Raw genomic sequence first — 20,946 nt, 5'->3', positions numbered from 1 at the left:
GGAAGAATTAAGAAAAGATCACTGGGTGTTAAATATTATTCAAAATGGTTATGTCCTTCATTTATCATCTCTTCCTCCTCCAAGATTTCTTCTGTCAAGAAATCTTAAGCCAGAAAGACACTTAGTCATAGAGACAAAAATTTGTCACCTCCTTTCCATAGAGGCTCTAGAGGATGTTCCTCTATCCGAGATCGGTCAGGGAGTTTACTCCCCAGTGTTTCTAGTGCCGAAGCCATCCGGAAAGTGGAGGCTTATTATAGATTTGCGATATCTCAACAGGTGCATCGTAAAGAAGACGTTCCACATGGAGAACATAAGATCGGTAAAATCTATCCTCCAGGAGGGAGATTTTATGGTCACCATAGATCTACAGGATGCATATCTTCATGTACCGATTCTGAAGGCTCACAAGAGATTTTTAAGAATCGCCATCCAAATCCAGGGGAAGGTAAGACACTTACAATTCAAAGTCCTTCCTGTTTTCACAAAGGTAGTGTCACCATGATGGTTCGCTTCTGTTTACAGGGGATAAAGATTATCCCTTACCTGGACGATTGGTTGATTATGACTAAGGATCTTCTGAGGATCTTCTGAGAGTTCAGTTGAACTATGTCCAGGACATACTTCAACAATTAGGTTGGCTCATCAACATAGAGAAATCAGACTTAATCCTAATTTCTCCTCATCAGGTATCCATAAAAACATTAATGCGCTTTCTAGGGCTCCTTGCCTCAGCTGCGGATGTGGTGCCATGGGCGTTAGTGCTCCTCTCTGAAGAAATCTCATGTGCCATAACAGTATGGAACCGAGGACTGAAGGACTTGGATGTGATGCATGTTCTATCGACATTCTCTAATGTGGTGGAGACAATTCAAACATGGAGTTTTAACTTCAGAACCACACTGGGTAACCATCACGACAGATGCTTCAGTAAACAGGTTGGGGAGCTCATCTAACAGTCCTCACGACTGCAGGATCTAGGAGTCAACAGGATTCCGCTCTGCCCTCCAACGTGAGGGAGCTCAGAGTGATTTACCTAGCTCTTCTTCATTTTTCTCCTCTTATTTTACAGAGAGCAGTCAGAATCCGGATGGACGACATGGCCTGCGTGGGGTACCTAAACAGGGAGGTACCAGATCCCCTTCTCTCCTCAGGGAAGTAGAAAAGATTTTCTGTTGGGCAGAAACCAGAATAACCAGACTCTCTGCGATTCATATCAGGGGTGTCGACAATACATTGGCGGATCGACTGAGTCGAGGCCTGACATTTCCTGGGGAATGGTCTCTCTCAAGGAGAGTGTTCATTCAGTTAACCCAGAGGTGGGGGCTTCCTCAGGGAGACCTCATGGCATCAGCAAGCAATGCCAAACTGAGGAATTTCTGTTTCCTTTACAGGGCAGACAATCCCACGGTAGTGGACTCAATGACAATACTATGGACATACCAGCTGGGGTATATCTTTCCTCCCATAGCCATGATTCCCAGAGTTTGACGAAGATCAGTCTAAATCAGTCGTCAGTAATAATAATAACTCCCTTCTGGCCGAAGAGGTCATGGTTCACCCTGCCCATGAATATGAGCAGAGGGGAATTTTGGAGGTTACCTCTGCATCCGGATCTAATATCCCAGGGTCAACATCTGTGCAGGAATCTTTCCAGCCTCAGCTTGGAGACTGAGAGGACCGTATTAGACTCTAGTTTTTCTGAGAAGGTATAGTATACCCTTTCTCACGCTCGTAGTAGCACTACAAATAAATCTTTTGCACGTATTTGGAAGACTTTAAGATTGGTGTGCGAGCAAGAGTATTGATGGACCTAAACCTTCTACTCCACAGTCATTGAAATTTTTACAGGAAGGCTTCTATAAAGGATTAAAACCTAGTTCCATCAAGGTGCAGATAGCAGCCCTCTCTGCACACCTAAACTCTCGTTCTTTTCAAATCTTGGAGGTAAAGAATTTTGTTGAGGCTAGACTAGGCCTAACCTGGTAAAGCAGGTAGACCCATGGGACTTATCCTTTGTGTTGAGACGCCTGTGTCTTCCTCCCTTTGAGCCGTGGGAGGAAGTAAACTTCAAGTTAACATTGAAAGTTTCTCTTTTACTAGCCATTACCTCTGCTAAGAGAGTTGGAAAACTTCAAGCCCTTGTCTCCGCACCTCCATACGTGATTTTTTTTCCCAAGACAAGGTTATCCTTAGGTTCCTTCCAGGATTCCTGCCTAAGGTGGCTTCATTTGCCAACATCAACCAGCTTATAGTATTGCCTGTATTTTCTCCTACTGGATCATCTGAAGAAGACTTGGATCTTTCATTATTGGACGTATCCAGAGCTATCAAGATCTATCTACATAGAGTAGGTGATCTTCGTAAAGACGAGAATTTCTTTATCCCTTTCGCAGGAAAGAATAAGAGGAGGAAGGCTTCAAAACCTTTAATATCCAGATGGATCTGTGACTCCATTGCCTTATGTTTTTTTTTTTAACTCGTTTTTATTAGGAGATGCAAGGAAAAATACATACATCATGGATATACATATACAATCATGTACAACAGAAAACATACATAGAGTAGAAGTTGGGTGACAACAAGTAGAGTAGTGCTCCATGTAAATAAATATCAGTAATTCAAAAAGAATAAAGAACTTATTCAGAAAAGGCAACATAACGCAAATATAATCCCATCTCTCAGAAAGGCACACTGGAAATACGTGAGGAGGAAGGTGTCTCTACGTACAATGTCAAATCCTACCCAGATCCAGGGAGTTCAGACTCAGAAATGAGAGTCCGAGGGGATCTACACCAGGCGTCCCATACTTTTCCAAATTTAGCTGGGCAACCCCTGTGTTTATATACTAGTTGTTCAAAGGACACCACTAAATTAACCATATTGATCCACATTGCCAACGTGGGGGGTCGTTTATCTATCCATCTCATAGCTATAGCCTTGCGGGCAAGAAATAGGGCTTCCCTGAGGAATATCACATTGTGGTGTGTCCACACCTCCTCACTCAATGAACCAAACAGACAAACCGTGGGGTCCAGCGGGACCTGCATAGGGCACATAGATGTGAGGGTGTTTCCCACCTCCCGCCATAAGGATTGAAGTCTAGGGCATGCCCAAATCATGTGCCAAAAGTCTGCCGGTTCCATTTGACACTTGGGGCAAGTCGGAGCAGGAATCCTACCCATACGATGCAACCTGACAGGAGTTAAGTAACATTGATGAATGATATAAAGTTGCGTGAGTTTATTATTTACAGAGGGTGATACATGTAGGTGGGATTCTAGAAGAACTTCATATGTTTCATCTGATAATGCAGGAATGTGATCTCGCCATCTATCCAGCGCCGGGAGGGGCGTCGAGGTAGCTTTCAAGCGTATGAGGTGGGAGTATATGGACAAGACCAGTCCGCCAGGGCCTTGTGATCTAATAACGCCTATCAGGGGGTAGCTAGAGATTGGGGGTTCAGTAGGGCTAAATTGAGCCTGCAAGGAGTGACGCAGCTGTATTTATAGAAATGACGGTTAGGAAGAAAATATGATGTCTTCAGGGTATCGAATTAAACAACAGTGCCATTCTTGTAAACTTGTTCCACATATCGGACTCCCACCCCCTCCCAATAAGCTACATCATGAAACATCAGTAAGTGAGCAAATCTACCATTGTGCCATTAAGGGGACTCAAATGGGGTGTCTGTAATTGGAAATGTTAGCTGCGGCACGCCACACCTGACGGGCAGTGTGATGAATAGGGAGAAGCCGTGTATTGGGAAGTCTGTCCGCTACTAGGATCGACCATAATGAAGGGGAGTGCGAGTAATCAAGAAGATGTATCTCTGAGCTAGCACCAGGTTCTGCCTCCATCCATCATTGCAGGCATTTCAGTTGACCCGCCAAATAATAAAAATATAAATCAGGAACCGCAAAGCCTGCCATGTCCTTGGGCCTCTGTAGCTTCGCGAGTTGCAACTTAGACCTAGAGGCACCCCAGATGAAGCCAATTATAGCGGACTCCAATGTTCTAAAGAAAATTTTAGGGACCGGTATAAAGACATGTTGGAGGACATACAGGCATTTAGGGAGCACCACCATCTTGACCAGATTATTCTTCCAGCTACTGAAAGAGGGAGGGCACTCCAGACCTTAAATTAGTCCCTAAAGTGACCAATAAGAGGATCTATGTTGGCAGTCCTCATATCCGCAGGTGTGGCATTAATTTGTACCCCTAAGTACCGGAATTGGGAAACTACTCGGAGACCGTGTACCGTAGAACCTAAAAGGTTAATTCTCGAGGGATGGACATATAGAAGAAAGAATTTGGTCCAATTCATCAATAGACCAGAGTAGTCCCCAAACCTGTCTATAAGCTGAATGGCTCTGGGTAGGGAGACATCGGGTTCAGAAAGAAAAAGTAGTAGGTCATCAGCATAGAGCCCAAGTCTGTCCTTCCCACCAGTATACCCGAGTCCTTTATAGATGGGATCCGCCCGGAGAAGAGCCGCTAGCGGCTCCATGGCCAGGATGAAAAGAAGAGGGGACTGTTAGGAATATGACTTTGCGCTCCTCGGTCCATGCTGGGCGGTCGAGGAAGCGCTGAGCTTGTCTGTGTTTTTCTTTTTTTTACTCTGTCTGAATTGTGTTGTATTTGACAGCCACACCCGCTTTTCCTGGCAGACTCCTGGCAGTGCAGGGGTTACTGCTCTGCTTGATCTTCTCAGCTGAACTTGCTGCTGGGATCAGGGCTGGTCCAATCATCTGCTGGACTTAGTCTCTGATCCCAGATAAAAAGCAGCAAGTTTCTCTCTTCCCTGCTGACTATTAGAGTTCACTCGCCTGCTCAGCTCCCTGTTTAGTTCCTCTGATCTCTGTATTCTGGACCTTCTGCATCTGACCTCGACTATTCTCCTGTTTGCTGTTTTTGTACTTTGCTGCCCGACTGTTGCTGACCTGGTTTGTCTGACACCTCTTATTGTGTTTTGTTTGTCTGTCCGTGCTCTGTGTGTCGCACCTATTTAGTGTAGGGACCGACTCCGTGGTTGTCCGGGCCGTTTAGGGCCGTCCGTGGCAATTAGGCAGGGTCAGTGGGTGGGGTCAGCTCAGGGCTCACTGTCCGTGTCTTGTCAGACTGCCTTTGCCATACTGACCATAACAGGGACAGAGGACAACCTTGGCGGGTGCCTCTGCCCAAGGGAAAGGAGGGAGGAACAAGTCCATTCAGCGACATAGCTGCTGTTGGGACATTTATATAGTATATTTATCCACCTAATAAAATTGGGCCCGAATTTAAATTTGTGTAACACAGCTAGGAGAAATGGCCATTCAATAGAATCAAAGGCCTTGGCGGCATCTAATGCCGCCAGAGCCCAATCTGCCTTCTGCGCCCGCCCTCGCTGTAACGCGATCTGTGCCCTGTGAATGTTGTCAGAGGTACTCCTACCCAAGACAAAACCCGATTGGTTGGGGTGAATGAGTGAGGGAATAACTCTACACAGGTGATTAGCAATTATCTTTTGTAAGCAATTTGTAGTCTGAATTAAGGAGGGATATAAGTCGATACGATCCACAATGCATTGGATTTTTGTCAGGTTTAAGTATAAGTACGATCGTGGCTTTATAAAAGGACTCGGGCAAAGTCTGGTGCTCATATGAGGAGTTGAACACCGAGAGGAGAGCAGGGAGTAATATGTCCTTATATTGGAGATACGCTTCCAGTGGGAGGCCGTCAGGCCCCGATGCCTTACCCCCTCGCAGAGCCATGCAGAGCTATGTCCAATTCCTCCAGAGTTATGGGGGCGTCTAATACGGCATACAGGTCAGCGTTCAGCGGGGGTAGGTATATTCCAATAATCACCACCTGAACAGACTCAATCCAGGCCTGAACAAAGACACCCCTGCCCTCTGGATCTCTATATGTGGCACCAGGCTCCCAGCGTAATGATTTGTGGATGAGTAGAGAGACTCCTCTAGAATATGAGGTGTGGGTAGAGTGTAAGGACCACTGAATCCATGGCTTTTGTAGGAATTTAAGTGTTGATTTTTGCATATGGGTTTCCTGTAAACATATCACATGTGGCTTATATTTGTGAATTTGTGAGAAAACCACAGACCTCTTTTTAGGTGTACCTAAACCTCTGACATTGTGAGAGAACACTGTAATAGACATAGATAAGAAGAACCTACGTATGTGCCTTCCAAAAGAGACGGGGAGATACACAAAACACTCCTACAAGGGAGAACTGAAATGCCCTCTCCTACAACAGGCAGGGAGGTTAGAACTACACACACGCCTCACAACGGAGGCCACAGAATTAGCTAACTTTAAACAGAAGTTACTAGTGATCAGTATATACGGGGGTAGTCTGCACTATAGATGGTGTGAGCACAGACCACATAAACATCACTCTAACTTTCCATCCGTATGAAAGATCATCATAGTCATGAAAACAGGTACATCATCTAGGTGCAAAGACCAGGATCAGTGCTCTGCTCGGCACCTAGCATAGTCCCGCAGTGCAGCATATGTTATGAACAATCAGAATCATGCCAAGGCCGAGCAGATTTAGAAGGCACTGAAGTCACTTACATAAAACTACTTAAATGCACTGTAGAACCTGGTAGAGACTAATCAGAGTCATAAACAGGGAAAGGAAGGAGAGAGAGGAAAAGGGAGGGGGAAGGAGAACGGGGAAAGAGGGATAAGGAAAGAAAGAAGGATGGGCAGAGAGGAAAAGGAATGGGAGAAAATATGCATAAAAGCTTAACAGAGAAACGATCATACAGCTAACAGTATATGTTTGCAGAACTTCTCAAGTAACCCCCTGAGCTTCAGATGGCAAGAACTAGAGATCAATCGCAAATGTTATCCAGCTGAACGAACAATCAGTAAAGTTAGCAATAAAAACTCCCACTCGGGGTGATTCTCAAGGGAGCTGGTGCATAAGTCGGCAGAATCCACAGCATGTAGGGGCAAAGGAAAAAGGAGGGGGAACAAGAAGCGGGAGAGAAGTAGGTGTCGCAAGGATGCATCCAATAGGTAGGAGATCTCCAGCAGTATATATCAGAAAAGCGTCCCATGAATAGCGGTACAGAGGGCAACAGTATACATGAGATAAAGTCAAGTGCAAGCTCTCCGGTACATCCGGTGGAGATCCTCCGAGCATAAAACACATAGAGGAGTAGACATACATGACAAAGGGACTCAGACATGAGTCTCGGCTGAGACCAACAGATCATACATATCTGACACGATCCGGAGTTACAGCTCACAACGTCCCTAGGGTCATCCTTGAACTTGGATCCATTCTTCAGCTTCGGCAGGTGAAGTAAAGAATACAGCGCGGCCATCTGATATCACCCGCAACCGAGCTGGCTAAGACATAGAATATGGTATTTGGAGGTCTCGCAACTTGGCCTTTACTGCGGTAAATGTAGCCCTTGTCTTCTGTAATGCCGCAGAAAAATCCGGGAACATCAGGATGGGTGAATTGTGGTAAGTCAGTTTACCTTGACGGCGTGCCGCTCGATGAATAGCATCTCTGTCTCTACTACTCAGGAGTCGTACCAGGAAGGGACGCGGAGGGGTGCCCGGCGGAGGCGTTTTAGCCGGCACCCGATGCGCCCTTTCTACTGCAAAGGTAGCAGAGGCGGGGAGATCTGGTAGTAGTTCCCGGAGCCAGCGGTCAGCAAATAGGCATGGATCACCTCCCTCAGATCTTTCCGGGAGGCCCAATATGCGAACATTATTCCGCCGCAGGCGTGTTTTCTTAAGATCATCCACTCGCTGAATCCACGCCGTCGCCACTTTATACAGTGAGGTAAGCCGAGCCGGGACTGGCGCCATGTTGTCTTCAAGCTGGGAGACACGTTGGCTTAGCAACCCCACATCTGTCTTCACCTCCTCCAACTTGCCAGTAAGGGAGATTGTGGAGGCATGTATGGCATCTAGTAGTTGTGCCGATACCTGCGCAAGAGTGGGCTCAGGCTCCTCTGAGTCTGCAGATTCGCCATCTTGGTGAGCACGAGACTGTTTTGCGGTCTGCTGCGGAGTTAGTTTTGTGAAGTCCTTCAGCTGCGACTGCCGGGTCCGGTTCATGTTGTGCCCCAAGTGTTCAGTAGCACCCGAAGATAGTTTTGGTGTGATGATATCAGGATATCTGCAGGATTATCGCCTGAAAAGAGGTGATGTAGCGGGAGCTCTCCTCAGACGCGTCCGCTCATGTCCGCAGCAAGCTCCGCCCCCTCCATTGCCTTATGTTACTCCTCTGCAGATCTGGATCCACCAGAATTTACCAGGGCTCACTCTACTAGAGCTGTGGCCTCCACTTGGGCAGAGCGTGCCGCTGTGCCACTTGAGAACATATGCCAGGCAGCTACCTGGTCTACTTTGACTACCTTTTGTGAGATATTTCAGGCCGGATACTTCTTTCTTGTCAAGAACAACCTTTGCAAGATCTGTTCTTAGTGCGGATGTAATAAATAACCCACCCATTGGGGATAATGCTTGCTAATTCCCCATATGTTGTGATGCCAATGGGATGTAAGGAAAGCTAAAATTATTATGTTAATTTGTTTTTCCTGAGACCCATTGGCATCACAAGACTCCCTCCCTGTGTTTTATGTTTCTTTATAATTGGACTGAGGTCTGGGGGGAGGTGGAGCCTATTTATACCTCATGGAGGAGGGGATTCAAATTTAATTGTTATTTTTTCATTAAATATTCCTTCGTCCCAGGGGCTCGCAGGGGCGAATTTACCCCATATGTTGTGATGCCAATGGGTCTCAGGGAAAACAAATTAACATAATAATTTTAGCTTTTATACTTATCATCCCTCCTAAACTGTCACTATTTGAATTTCCCACCGTCTTTGTACCTTCTGATTTCTAGTCTTGTTCTTCATTTCTTCCTTGCTTCCTGGTTTCAGCTTCCCATGATGCACTTTGGCTGCTGTGACAAGCCAGCCCCCTGCTGTGACACTGCAAGTGCTTGCCCCTCCATTCACTACAACTCCCATCATACACTAAACATGACCCCCTCTCTTGCTCTCTTCAGTCAGTCTGCTATATACACACACTAAAGCTGCACACACATACTTACACTTCACTGTAGTGTACATTCTGCAGGATCGCCGTCCCTAATTAGGTCAGGGCAGCAGGGGATAGACAAGATGTCTGTGTAGCTGACATGCCAGGAGTGAGGAGAAAGATAAGTAAGTGACATGACTTACTCACTCACACTCTGCTCGGCAGCAGGAGAGAGTATGGGGGAGGGGGTCCCGTAGCTGGTTATGTGCCTGGAGTCAGTCATGAGTCATTATTGAGTTGCAGAATGTCAGATGGCTTACAGTTGCTCAGCCAATGGGAGCTGAGCAAGCTGAGTCACCTGACCAGGCAGGGGAGGGGGAGGCTGATGTAACAGGACCTAGACCAGCCCTCCTGCTGATGACACATCGTCACTAGAAGGAGCTGATAGAGGAGCCTGGTGACGACAGTAATTAGGTATGAAGGAGTTTCTTACACTTCCTGGTGGGGGGTTGAGGGGGGAAAAGATAGGGAAGGAGGACAGACAGGTGATTGAAGTATATTACAGTGTTATATAACTTTGTAATGTGCTTCAATTACTGGAAAAAAGTTTTTCATGGGAGTTGTCCTTTAATACTTTACTTTAATTAAAACAGCAAATGTTTCTTCTAATGGTGCTATTTTTTTTATCACAATAGCAACATTAGAAGAAACCTTTAGATTTATATATCCCCTCAGCTGATTGGCTGAGCGGACATATAAAGAGCCGATCCCGTCAGACTAAGGTCAGTGTGTCGGGGACCGGCGAAGATAGAAGATAGAAGACATCAGAGGGTAAGTAGAAGCTCTCTTTCCCCCCCCCCCCCTGCACTACACCCATCCCAGCAAGGAAGGGGGGTCACTTAACCCCTTCCTTGCTGGTGTGGGTGCAGTCTGACATCAGTCTGGCCTCCAAGGGGTTAAGTGGGGACCCTTACTTAACCCCCTGGGGGCCAGATTGTTCAGTATGGCACCCAAAGGGTTAAGGGGGATGCATCCTCCTTTAACCCCTTAGGTGCCACAGTGTATGCAACGATCTGTAAAAATGCTGCATACTATAAGGTGCACAACACCGCTCACAATGATGGGGGTTGTGCCCCTGTTTGTGTGTTGTTGTTTTTTTGTGTGTTTCTCCCTTTTTGTTTTTCAGATATCGGTATCCTGTAGATTCGATGGACTATGTCGATGACCAGCGGTTGTTGGGATTTTTTTCTTTAATAAAATGGTCAACATTGGGGTGTGGGGGTGTTTTTATTTGAATAAAAAATATTTTTCACTTGTGTCGTGTCTTTATTTCTTTACTTATATAGACTTAGTAGCGGAAGCCCTCTAATAGACGGAATCCATTACTAAGTCAGGGCTTAGTGTTAGCCGGAATAAAATTGCTAACACTAACCCCCCCCCCCCCTTTATTACCCCAGTACCCAATGCCACCAGAGGTACTGGGAAGAGCCGGGTGCCAGTGGTCCCTGAGCGTCAAAATTGGCGCTCCTGGACTGGGCGGCAGCAGGCTTGTAATATTAAGGCTGGGGAGGTAAAAAAACAATGGCCCTTCCCACCCTGGTGTTACTAGGCTGCTGGTGCTTGTTTTTTTACCCGACTGGTTATAAAATAGGGGGAACCCTACACGTTTGTTTGTTTTTTTTTTATTTAAAAAAAAAAAAAAAAACACGTGTAGGGTTCCCCCTATTTTCATAACCAGCCGGGTAAAAAAACAAGCAACAGCAGCTTAGTAACACCAGGGTGGGAAGGGCCATTTTTTTTGGACCTCCCCAGCCTTAATATTACCAGCCTGCTGCAGCCCAGTCCAGGAGCGCCAATTTTGACGCTCCGGGACCACAGGCACCCGACTTCCCAGTACCCCTGGTGGCATTGGGTACTGGGGTAACAATGGGGGGGGTTTAGTGTTAGCCATTTTATAGTGGCTAACACTAAGCCCTGACTTAGTAATGGATTCCATCTATTAGACGGCTTCCGCTACTACGTCTATATATTAAAGAAATAAAGACATGACACAAGTGAAAAATATTTTTTATTCAAATAAAAACACCGCCACACCCCTTGTTGACCATTTTAGTTAAAAAAAAAAAAAAAATCCCAACAACCGCTGGTCATCGATGTAGTCCAACGAATCCGCCGTAATCCACAGAATACCAATATCTGAAAAACAAAAAGTGAGAAACACTCAAAAAAACCACAAACTGAAGCACAACACCCATCATTGTGAGCGGTGTTGTGCACCTTACAGTATGCAGCATCTTTACAGATTGCTGCTTACAGTGTGGTACCCAAGGGGTTAAGGGAGAATGCATTGCATCCCCCTTAACCCTTTGGGTGCCAACCCAAACAATCTGGCCCCCAGGGGATTAAGTAAGGGCCCTATTCCACCAGACGATTATCGTTCGCATAATCGTTAACAATCTCAAACAACCGCTATTGCGAAAGACCTGAAAACGTTCACTCATTTCCATGGAACGATAATCGTTACTTATGATCGTATTTGCGATTGTTTTTTCTTTGCTATTTCTTTGCTATTGCGTTCGTGTCTACTGCGAACAACCGACAATAAAAATATGTCCAGGTCTTATAAAGCGATCAACAATTTCTCGTTCGGTCGTTAATCATTAACTGCATTTCAACCGAACGATTATCGTTTAGATTCGAACGATTTAACGATAATCTGAACAATAATCGTCCGGTGGAATAGGGCCCTAAGGCTCCCCACTTAACCCCTTGGGGGCCAGATTGATGTCAGACTGCACCCATACCAGCAAGGAAGGGGCTAAGTGACCCCCCCTTCCTTGCTGGGATGGGTGTAGTGCGGGGGGTGGGGGGAGAGCTTTCTACTCACCCTCTGATGTGTTCTATCTTCTTTCTTCTCCACTCCTCGACACACTGAGCTTAGTGTGACGGGACCAGCTCTTTATATGTCCAATCAGCTGAGCGGACATATAAATCTAAAGGTTTCTTCTAGTGTTGCTATTGTGATAAAAAAAAATAGCATCATTAGAAGAAACATTTGCTGTTTTAATTAAAGTAAAGTATTAATTAGTACATTGAGCTTTATTATCGGCAGTAGTTAATATTTAATTAATAAAACACATTTTCGTTCTAATAGTTATTTTCGTTGTTCAATAGCTTAATTAAAACGAATACATACTTTTGCAAATAAATATACTGTAAATAAATATACATATTTATATATTTTTTTATTAACAGTTTATTTATTTGCAAAAGCATGGATGCGTTTTAATTGAGCTATTGAACAACGAAAATTACTTTTTTAGAACGAAACTTTGTTTTATTAATTAAATATTAACCATTATTGGTATCGGCATTATTGCCGGGGATCGCTCACCCCGGTAATACCGATTCCTGTAATACTGCTTCCCTGCTTTCCCAGATGCATGAATATCGGGTGCTCTTTGAATCGAATTGAATATTTCACTATTCGCTCATATCTAGTAATAATGTAAAATACATGACATGATAGTTGACATTTACAATTTCTTTCTGTCAGTCAGAACCATGGTTTTTTGAAGCTTGGTTTGGTTCAGATGAACCAGAGTTGCCTGTAGCTGAGCAACCAGCACCTCCTAATATTGAAGAATCAGACCATTCAACGGTAGAAGAAGCCGAACCACCGGAAGATGAAGAACAGGAGCTAACCAGTGAAGAAGTAGATGAAACAATTGAAAGTGAGGAAGATTTGATAACAAAAGAATCACCACACCATGAGAAAACAGAGTCACAAAAAGACAGCCAAAAGCCAACAGAACAATGGGGGTTAAAGCCCAAGAGCAAATACATGGAAGCTAAAGCTATCAAAATACGAACAGCAACTGAGGATGGTTCTCAAAGAAGGGATGTATTTCCATTTCATAAGAAACCCAAAGAATCAATTAAATATGTTGCAGATGCAAAAGAAAAGTCATACAAAGAAAAAAATTATCAGAAAAAATATGAAAACAAATATGACCACTTAAAGAAACAGGATTTTGGCAAGCCATATAGAAAGGAAAAAGAGGAACAAAATAAGTACTTTAAACAAGACAAGGGAAGAAGAGAGGATAAGGAGAGTAAAGGTTATAAGCAGTACCACCAGGAAAAAGACTACAAGAGGAAGCCTAATTCACGGCATTAGAGTTAATCCCTCTTCTGCTACTATAGGGCAGTAGCCTTGGTATAAGTAAATGTAGATTTATACAGCCATTAGAATATGGTAATGAAAGTAGAGAACAAAGCAACCATGGCCTTTTTTTATTGGGGAAAAAAACAATGTCAGTCTTATTGCAACACTAGTTTAGACTTTCTTAAAAAAAAAAAATCTAATTCTCTAATAAAAAATGAAAGCCTTTTGCTTTGGCTGGCCTTTCATTTAGGTAAAGCATTTCTACTGCTCATTTTAAAATATTTAATAATTGTTTTATTTGTACATGGTTGACTAAGACAACATTAGAAATATTAGAAATTACCATAGCACTTTATCAGTGTTAAAAATACAAGCTGGTAAAATAAAAGACAGAAGTATTTTTAAGGCACGGCATCATGGTATTTGCACAAATAAGCAAACGGTAGTAGTTACTTGTGAAGTTTTTGAGTGTGCAGTGGTCCCTCTAGTTACAGAGGACACGTGTGTGTGTGTGTGTGTGTGTGTGTTGTCTATATATAGAATCTTACCCTTAATTGGGTAGTCTGGGAAAAATAAATTAATAAAACAGGGTGGGCAGGGAATGGTGGGAATATAATAATCAACTTATAGCTAACCATCGTGGTGCCCGGCAACCAGGGCTGTGGAGTCGGTAAGCCGCAGCTCCGACTCCTGAATTTTATCAGGTCCGACTCCTGCTCCTTCATTAATGGCCAGTCATATACCAGGGGAGTTATTTATCACACTGGCTCAGCAGCTTCTCCCTAATGTCCTACATAATCCTCGGGCGACTTCTGAGGGAATAAGGAAAGATATAAAGCAGCTTCTCCTGTGTGCAGTGGATGCAGCCAGTCTCCAGCCTCCATGTCCTGAACTACTCACAACTAGACTAGATGGAGCAGGTGGTCTTTTCCTGCTGACAATCTTCTATGTTTATAACTAAGTATTCACCATACACACAGAAACACCGCTAACAATGCCTACCTGTAATATAGATGTCAGCCATAGTGATATAGAGGGGGTCACACAGTGATATAGAGGGGTCACTGTGGGTGTGGGGGCAAGCCATAGCACACACACACACACACACAGCCTGCTGCAGCCATAGCATACACTCACACAGCTGCAGCCATAGCATACACACACACAGCCTGCTGCGCCATAGCATACACACACACACACACACACACAAAGCTGCACCCATAGCATACACACACACACACAGCTGCATCCATAGAACACTGAAGAAAAACACCACATTGAGGACAGAGTTTACTGCTACACTACTTATGGCTTCTCCTCCTCTATATTACACATATTACACTGCTGCTCATATACAGTCATCCAGCATCCAGGGAGGAAACACCACAGATCTCCCCCCAAAACAATGGACTCTTTCAGCTCAGAAACAAGCTGCCAAATAGTGACCAACAACTCGACCACCCTTATCTAATAGGGCCAGTGTCCTATTAGAATGTTGGTCATAATTATATTGATGAGCAAAACTTATAAAATTCATATCAAAACTCAATTCTAAATTGTTCTAAGAATTTTTTTTTAAAGCTGGTACATTTTTTCTGATTCTGACTCCAGCCAAAACTAGTTCCGACTCCACAGCCCTGCCGGCAGCCACAGTTCCGTGGTTCCTAGTTGGTCTCCTCCAGGGAACTAGGATGGGTAAGAATAAGTTGATTATGTTATGTTTATCCCCGAGAGCCCCCCCCCCATTACTTGAAGCCACATTTAAAGGGTTTAACCAGTGTAAGGAAAAACGTCCTCTTTCTGTCAGAGACAATACCACTCTTGTCTCCAAGTCAGGTGTGGTTTGCAGTTAAGCTCCATTGACTTCAATGGAACTGAGCTGCAAAACCCCACCCAGACAAGAGTGGTGCTGTCTCTAGAAGAAAATAGCCATGTTTTTTTTAATACTAGATAACCCCTTAAAACTGCATTGCTATAGTTAATACTATAGGGCTTTTTTATAATGCCACATGTACTGCTGTTTAAGAAAAGAGAGAATAGCGTGGTAGGCACAGCGTATAAGAATGTAATTATATGAAAGGAGGAGCAAATAGCTAGTCAAGGAACAAATCTTTATAGCAACCAAGAAAAAGCGACTAGACTAATTACAATTGTATGCACACTCAAAAATATAGTAGTTTATTATGAAAAAAACAACATCAACAAGAAATTTAAAAACACCCCACGCGTTCCGTTATGACACCATAACTTCATAACTTCATCAGGAGTTATTCATCCTGATAAAGTTATGGTGTCATAACGGAACGCGTGGGGTGTGGGTGCTATGTGCCGGGGTGTTCTTGCTAATACAGTTATAGGTTGATCACTTGGAGCAATTCATTGATTTTGTATGTAGTTGGTTTTGTTGTGGACGTTTTGATTAATTTCTGATTCATTGTTATTTATTTTCATGCATTTGCTCCATGTTACATTGTATTAGTAGCGAGTTCTGATATATTCAGGAACAATTCTTTCCACCAGGCATATTACTTGTTGCTCTTTTCATTGTAGGGGCACTTGTGAACTTCTACGTGGCCTTTTAGGCCTTTTTAAGTGTTTTTAAATTTCTTGTTGATGTTGGTTTTTTTTTTATAATAAACTACTATATTTTTGAGTATTTTTGAGTGTGCATACAATTGTAATTAGTCTAGTCGCTTTTTCTTGGTTGCTATAAAGACATGTACTGCTGTTATCTACCTTTTACTTTGAGTTAATATCACTAATCTTGGGGTGTGTTGGAATTGTTACAGATTTGCTCTTAGGAGTCCACCCTTCAAGTCTGCCACAATTTACTGTACAATATATTTTATATAATGTTTTTAAAACACTAGGAATCTGTCAGTGCACCATTGTATGTACATGTGGGAGATAAAAATGTTCCTGTCTAATTTCACTAATTAAGCGCTGCGGAATCTGTTGGTGCTATACAAATAAATATTATTATTACCTATTGCAAAACAAGAAATGAAACCAATGTACTTCAGATTTTGAGATTTTGTCATGGATGTATTGTGGATCTGCCTCACAAAGTATCTGCTGTGTCTACACTTAGCCTTATGGTTTCAAGGTATAGTATTTTAAAGTTATATTTTTCTTCATAGCACTTGCTAATAATCTAGTTAGCATACAAAATGGTGAAAAGGGTAATAGCTAAAAATGTTTACATAAACATAAAAAGGTTACTGCTCAACCATAATCATGCTTCACAAATCACCACATGGGAATACCTGTCCTGGTACTATTTCCAGACCAAGGGAGGTATAATGGAAGCCCAGGAGCTTGCTGGGTTCAAACAATCCAATTCAACTGAGAAAAGAATCTGTACCACTAAGTCCTATAAAATCAAGGTCCTTTATTGGTCCACAAGTATAACATAATCCAAATAAAACATTGTTCATGTACAGCAAGGAGTTTCTACGTCCTAGTCTTTATCAAAGCATATACACATGCCATTAAAAAAACAGTCTTATATAAGTAAGATACAGAAAAACACTGGAACTTACCTCCACCCTCTTTCCCCTGTCCAGGTGGATAACAATACTCCTTCGTGAAATCAAGGCTAAGTATGCATAAACCTGACAACTAACAGTATGGGGGAGGGGAGGAGAATCCATCAGTCTTTTTTTTTTTTTTTTTTTTAAATCTTTATGATCATATAGCATAAACATAAAATATTCTATAAAAAGAATGAAGGACATATTTAACAATTATACATATCTCAGGCAAAAGGAAAAAGAGAGAGCGGACAAAAAAGGTCAATACCATACCATAGTTACTATGTTGTCGTCCTATAGTATTTAAATAATCTCCATAAGTACCATCATCACAATATATTATTCCACACTGCAACGGTACTACATCATTCTTACCCATTTTTATTCATTTTATGAGGTGTGGAATACCATATATCTATCTTTCTACATTATATCTAGCAACTATGCCCTATTTCCTGTCCTTGACTCTATCTAGTAGAAGAAAGCCTTCCTTGCCCAGATATAGTATAGTGATCATATCCCAACAATATAACCCATATCCCAACTATCACCAACAATATAACCCATATCCCAACTATCACCAATAGGTCGACAAAGGGGGCAAAACCGGGGGCTGCAAGATCCAAACCAACAGTCTCCTTTATTCATTCGACACTATTTAATCTACTTCCATATTTTTTCCTGCTGGCTCAGTGCAGACCTCCATAGATCTACCCCCCTGCCTAACCATTTGCTATTACTGTTGCACACCTATATGTTCTACCCCACTCCCTATTCACTAGGCAGAGAGCCTGGTTGGTTAAACTTTGGCCACGGGTTACATTATTAACCCCTTAGCGACCCATGACGTATCTAATACGTCATGGCGCCGCGGGGGGTGTTTAGAGCGGGGTCCCGCCGGGACCCCGCTCTGAACGGCGCTGATCCCGGCTGACACGTGCAGCCGGGCAGTGCCTCTGTTAGCCGGCGCGGGTCCCGTTGCCGCGCCGGCTAATTAAGCACTTCAATGCAGCTGTCAAACCTGACAGCTGCATTGAAGGGCTTTAGACATCACATCCCTGGTGTCTAGTGGGTCGGATCTCCCCCCCACGATGCGATCGCGGGGGGGAGATCCGTTCTTCTGGCCGTGCCGGGCCTCAGCGTCGGAATGACGCTGATCCCGGCTCGGCAGTAGATTGCTATGGCCTGCAGCAGGCCATAGCAATCTATGACCGATCTCATGGATCTTTGCTGTGTATATACACAGCATTGATCTCTATGAGAGATCATTGCTGTGTATATACAAGCCCCCCAGGGGGGCTTCTAGTCCATGTAAAAAAAAAAGTAAAAAAGTGTTTTTATTAATAAAAAATCCCCTCCCCTAATAAAAGTCCAAATCACCCCCCTTTTCCCATTTTATAAATATAAATTAATAAATAAATAAATAAACATATTTACTATCGCCGCGCGCGTAATCGCCCGAACTATTAATTAATCACATTCCTGATCTCGCACGGTAAACGGCGTAAGCGCAAAAAAATTCCAAAGTGCAAAATTGCGCATTTTTGGTCGCATCAAATCCAGAAAAAATGTAATAAAAAGCGATCAAAAAGTCGTATATGCGCAATCAAGGTACCGGTAGAAAGAACGCATCATGGCGCAAAAACTGAAACCTCACACAGCCCCATAGACCAAAGGATAAAAGCGCTATAAGCCTGGGAATGGAGCGATTTTAAGTGACATATATTTGTTAACAATGGTTTGAATTTTTTACAGGCCATCCGATACAATATAAGTTATACATGTTATATATCATAGTAATCGTAACGACTTGAGGAACATGCATAACAAGTCAGTTTTACCATAGGGCAAACGGCGTAAATGCAAATCTCCCCGAAATCAAAACAAATTCGTTTTTTTTTCAATTTGACAGCGCAAATGATTTTTTTCCGGTTTCACAACATATTTTATGGAAAAATTATGCCTGTAATTGCAAAGTACAATTGGTTTCGCAAAAAATAAGCACTCATATAAGTCTCTAGGTGAAAAAATGCAAGCGCTATGGACTTTTAAACATAAAATGGAAAAAGCAAAAGCGCAAAAACGAAAATTGGCTTGGACCTTAAGGGGTTAAAATCACATAAAAAATAAACGACATAGTAGGCTTTACAACTCCCTAGACCTTCCCCCGTTCGCCCTTATTGGAGTCCTTCCAACATTTCAGCAACTACTTTTACCCTAAACCCACCCCCCAACGACAGACGACGCAAAACAAACAAACAAAAAAAAAATCAACTTGGTAGCCTATTACCTCTCCTTCTCCCTCTCTCCCTTTAACACCATCCTCCCATAATCTCTAATGGCCAAGGATTCCATATCTCTTTAAATGCTGTTACTTTTTTCTTTTTTTTTTTTTTTGCATCGAGATACTCATATATTTTCACTTTCCCCATTTCCCGTTTCCAATCATCCAGTGTTGGTTCTTTAGGCGAAATCCATCTATGCAATATACAATTTCTAGCAGCAAAGAGGGCTCTGTGAATAACAATTTTTTTTTAATTGGATATTCAAGATTAGTTAGGTCTCCTAGGATACACAACTTAGGTTGTAACTCAATTTTCACATCCAAAATCTGCTCTATGGTTAGGACTATTTCAGTCCAATACCTGAATAGCTTGGGGCAACGCCAAAATAAATAAAAGGTGTCAGCTCTCTCTCCCTCACATCTATAGCATATGTTTTGTTGACATATTCTCATCTTATGCAGCCTAGACTGGGTATAATGTGCTCTATAAATGATAAATAATTGTGAAATCTTGTGATTTAACCTCACACTACATTTATCTACTGCCGTGAATACTGCTTCCCAATCAATTACCTCCCCCGTGTCCTCTTGCCACTTATCCTGATATGTTTGGTTCCCACGAATGGGGTAACTACTTTTTCAAACTCTATAAATTTTCCCTACCGTATTTTTGTGACTATTTATGATTTCGTTCACAAATTATTTGTGTTTATACAGTGACAAAATCTGTTTGTTATCTATATATGAACAGCATGTTTAATCTGTGCTAATCTAAAATAACCCGAATAAGGGATCCCGAACTCTCCATGTATTTGTTCCAATGTTTTCAATTTCCCTTCACTACCAACTAATTGTGCGACTTTAGTGATACCATATTTCACCCAGAACAGGTGGTCGTGAATATTTGCCAATTCATTGAGATTGGCGTTGCCCCATAGAGGGGTAAATTCATTACTCCCTTCAGTATATGGTCTACCCCTAGTTATAGCCCATACCTTAGTTTGCATAAATCTTATAGGATCTCTATTCATATCTATTTTCCTCCCAGCTTCCAACCATGTGAATGGATCGATGTGCAGTGTTGTTAAGTCGGCATTCCAACCTCTACCAAAGTCGAATCTCCTCCATTTTATCACATACAACATTTGGGCAGCTAAAAATAACACTCAAAATCAGGTAGGTTCATTCCTCCCTCTGTTTTATCTAGAGTCATCCTCCTGAGAACCCCCCATAAAAATTCCCACTCTATTCTGTCAAATGCTTTCATGGTATCTAAAGTAACAATAGCATTATCCGTTGACTGTTTATTGCCCTCTACAATATTACAGAATGCCCTACGAATATTGTCATAAACTCCTCTACCCTGGATAAAACCGGATTGATCCTTGTGGATAAGAGTATCCATGACCTTGAGCAGACGATTAGCTAATAATTTTGAAAAGATTTTTATATCAGAGCTTATAAGGGATATGGGACGATACGATTCCGGGCTCCGAGGGTCCTTCCCCTCCTTAGGTATTAAAATAATGACTGCCTCTTTCATTGACCCGGAAGATCACCTGTTTCAATGGAGTATTTAAATACTTTCAATAGTTCCCCCGCAATATTCTCCTCAGCCATTTTCTAAACTTCTATAGGAAGTCCGTCGGAGCCCTACCCCCACCCCCCCCACCCCCCCAAACCCCTAATTGCTCTCCCAACCTCTGATAAGGACGATCTAACTCCTTGGCGTCAATTGCACAATCTCTATATATCCTTTAGGAAAGTATCAATCTCTTGACTGCTATGAGTATTCTCAGAGGAATATAATTTAATATAGTAATTCCTAAATATTCCTAAAATATCTTTTGGATTGGTGAACAACTTTCCATTTTTCTCTATCACTGTTATCTGATGTTTATTTTGCTGCACCTGTACCAATCTGGCCAAGTATCTACCAGGGAC

General features: G+C 42.8%; 1 protein-coding gene across 8 annotated transcripts in view; it reads left to right on the top strand.

The window, feature by feature from the left end:
* JSRP1 (junctional sarcoplasmic reticulum protein 1) overlaps positions 1-14,812 on the top strand; it is a 99,357-nt gene extending 84,545 nt beyond the window's left edge. For all 8 annotated transcript variants that reach the window (XM_069962512.1, XM_069962506.1, XM_069962508.1 and 5 more), the window contains one exon: positions 12,574-14,812. In XM_069962512.1, coding sequence (XP_069818613.1) covers positions 12,574-13,197 — 624 coding nt within the window. In that variant the 3' untranslated portion in view covers positions 13,198-14,812. The remainder of the gene's footprint in view (positions 1-12,573) is intronic.
* Positions 14,813-20,946: the final 6,134 nt, after the last annotated feature.

The sequence above is a fragment of the Dendropsophus ebraccatus genome, chromosome 3 (genome assembly GCF_027789765.1).
Source record: "Dendropsophus ebraccatus isolate aDenEbr1 chromosome 3, aDenEbr1.pat, whole genome shotgun sequence".
Classification (NCBI taxonomy): domain Eukaryota; kingdom Metazoa; phylum Chordata; class Amphibia; order Anura; family Hylidae; genus Dendropsophus; species Dendropsophus ebraccatus.
Note: the sequence above shows the minus strand (reverse complement) of the source record. Positions and strands in the feature narration are given on the sequence as shown.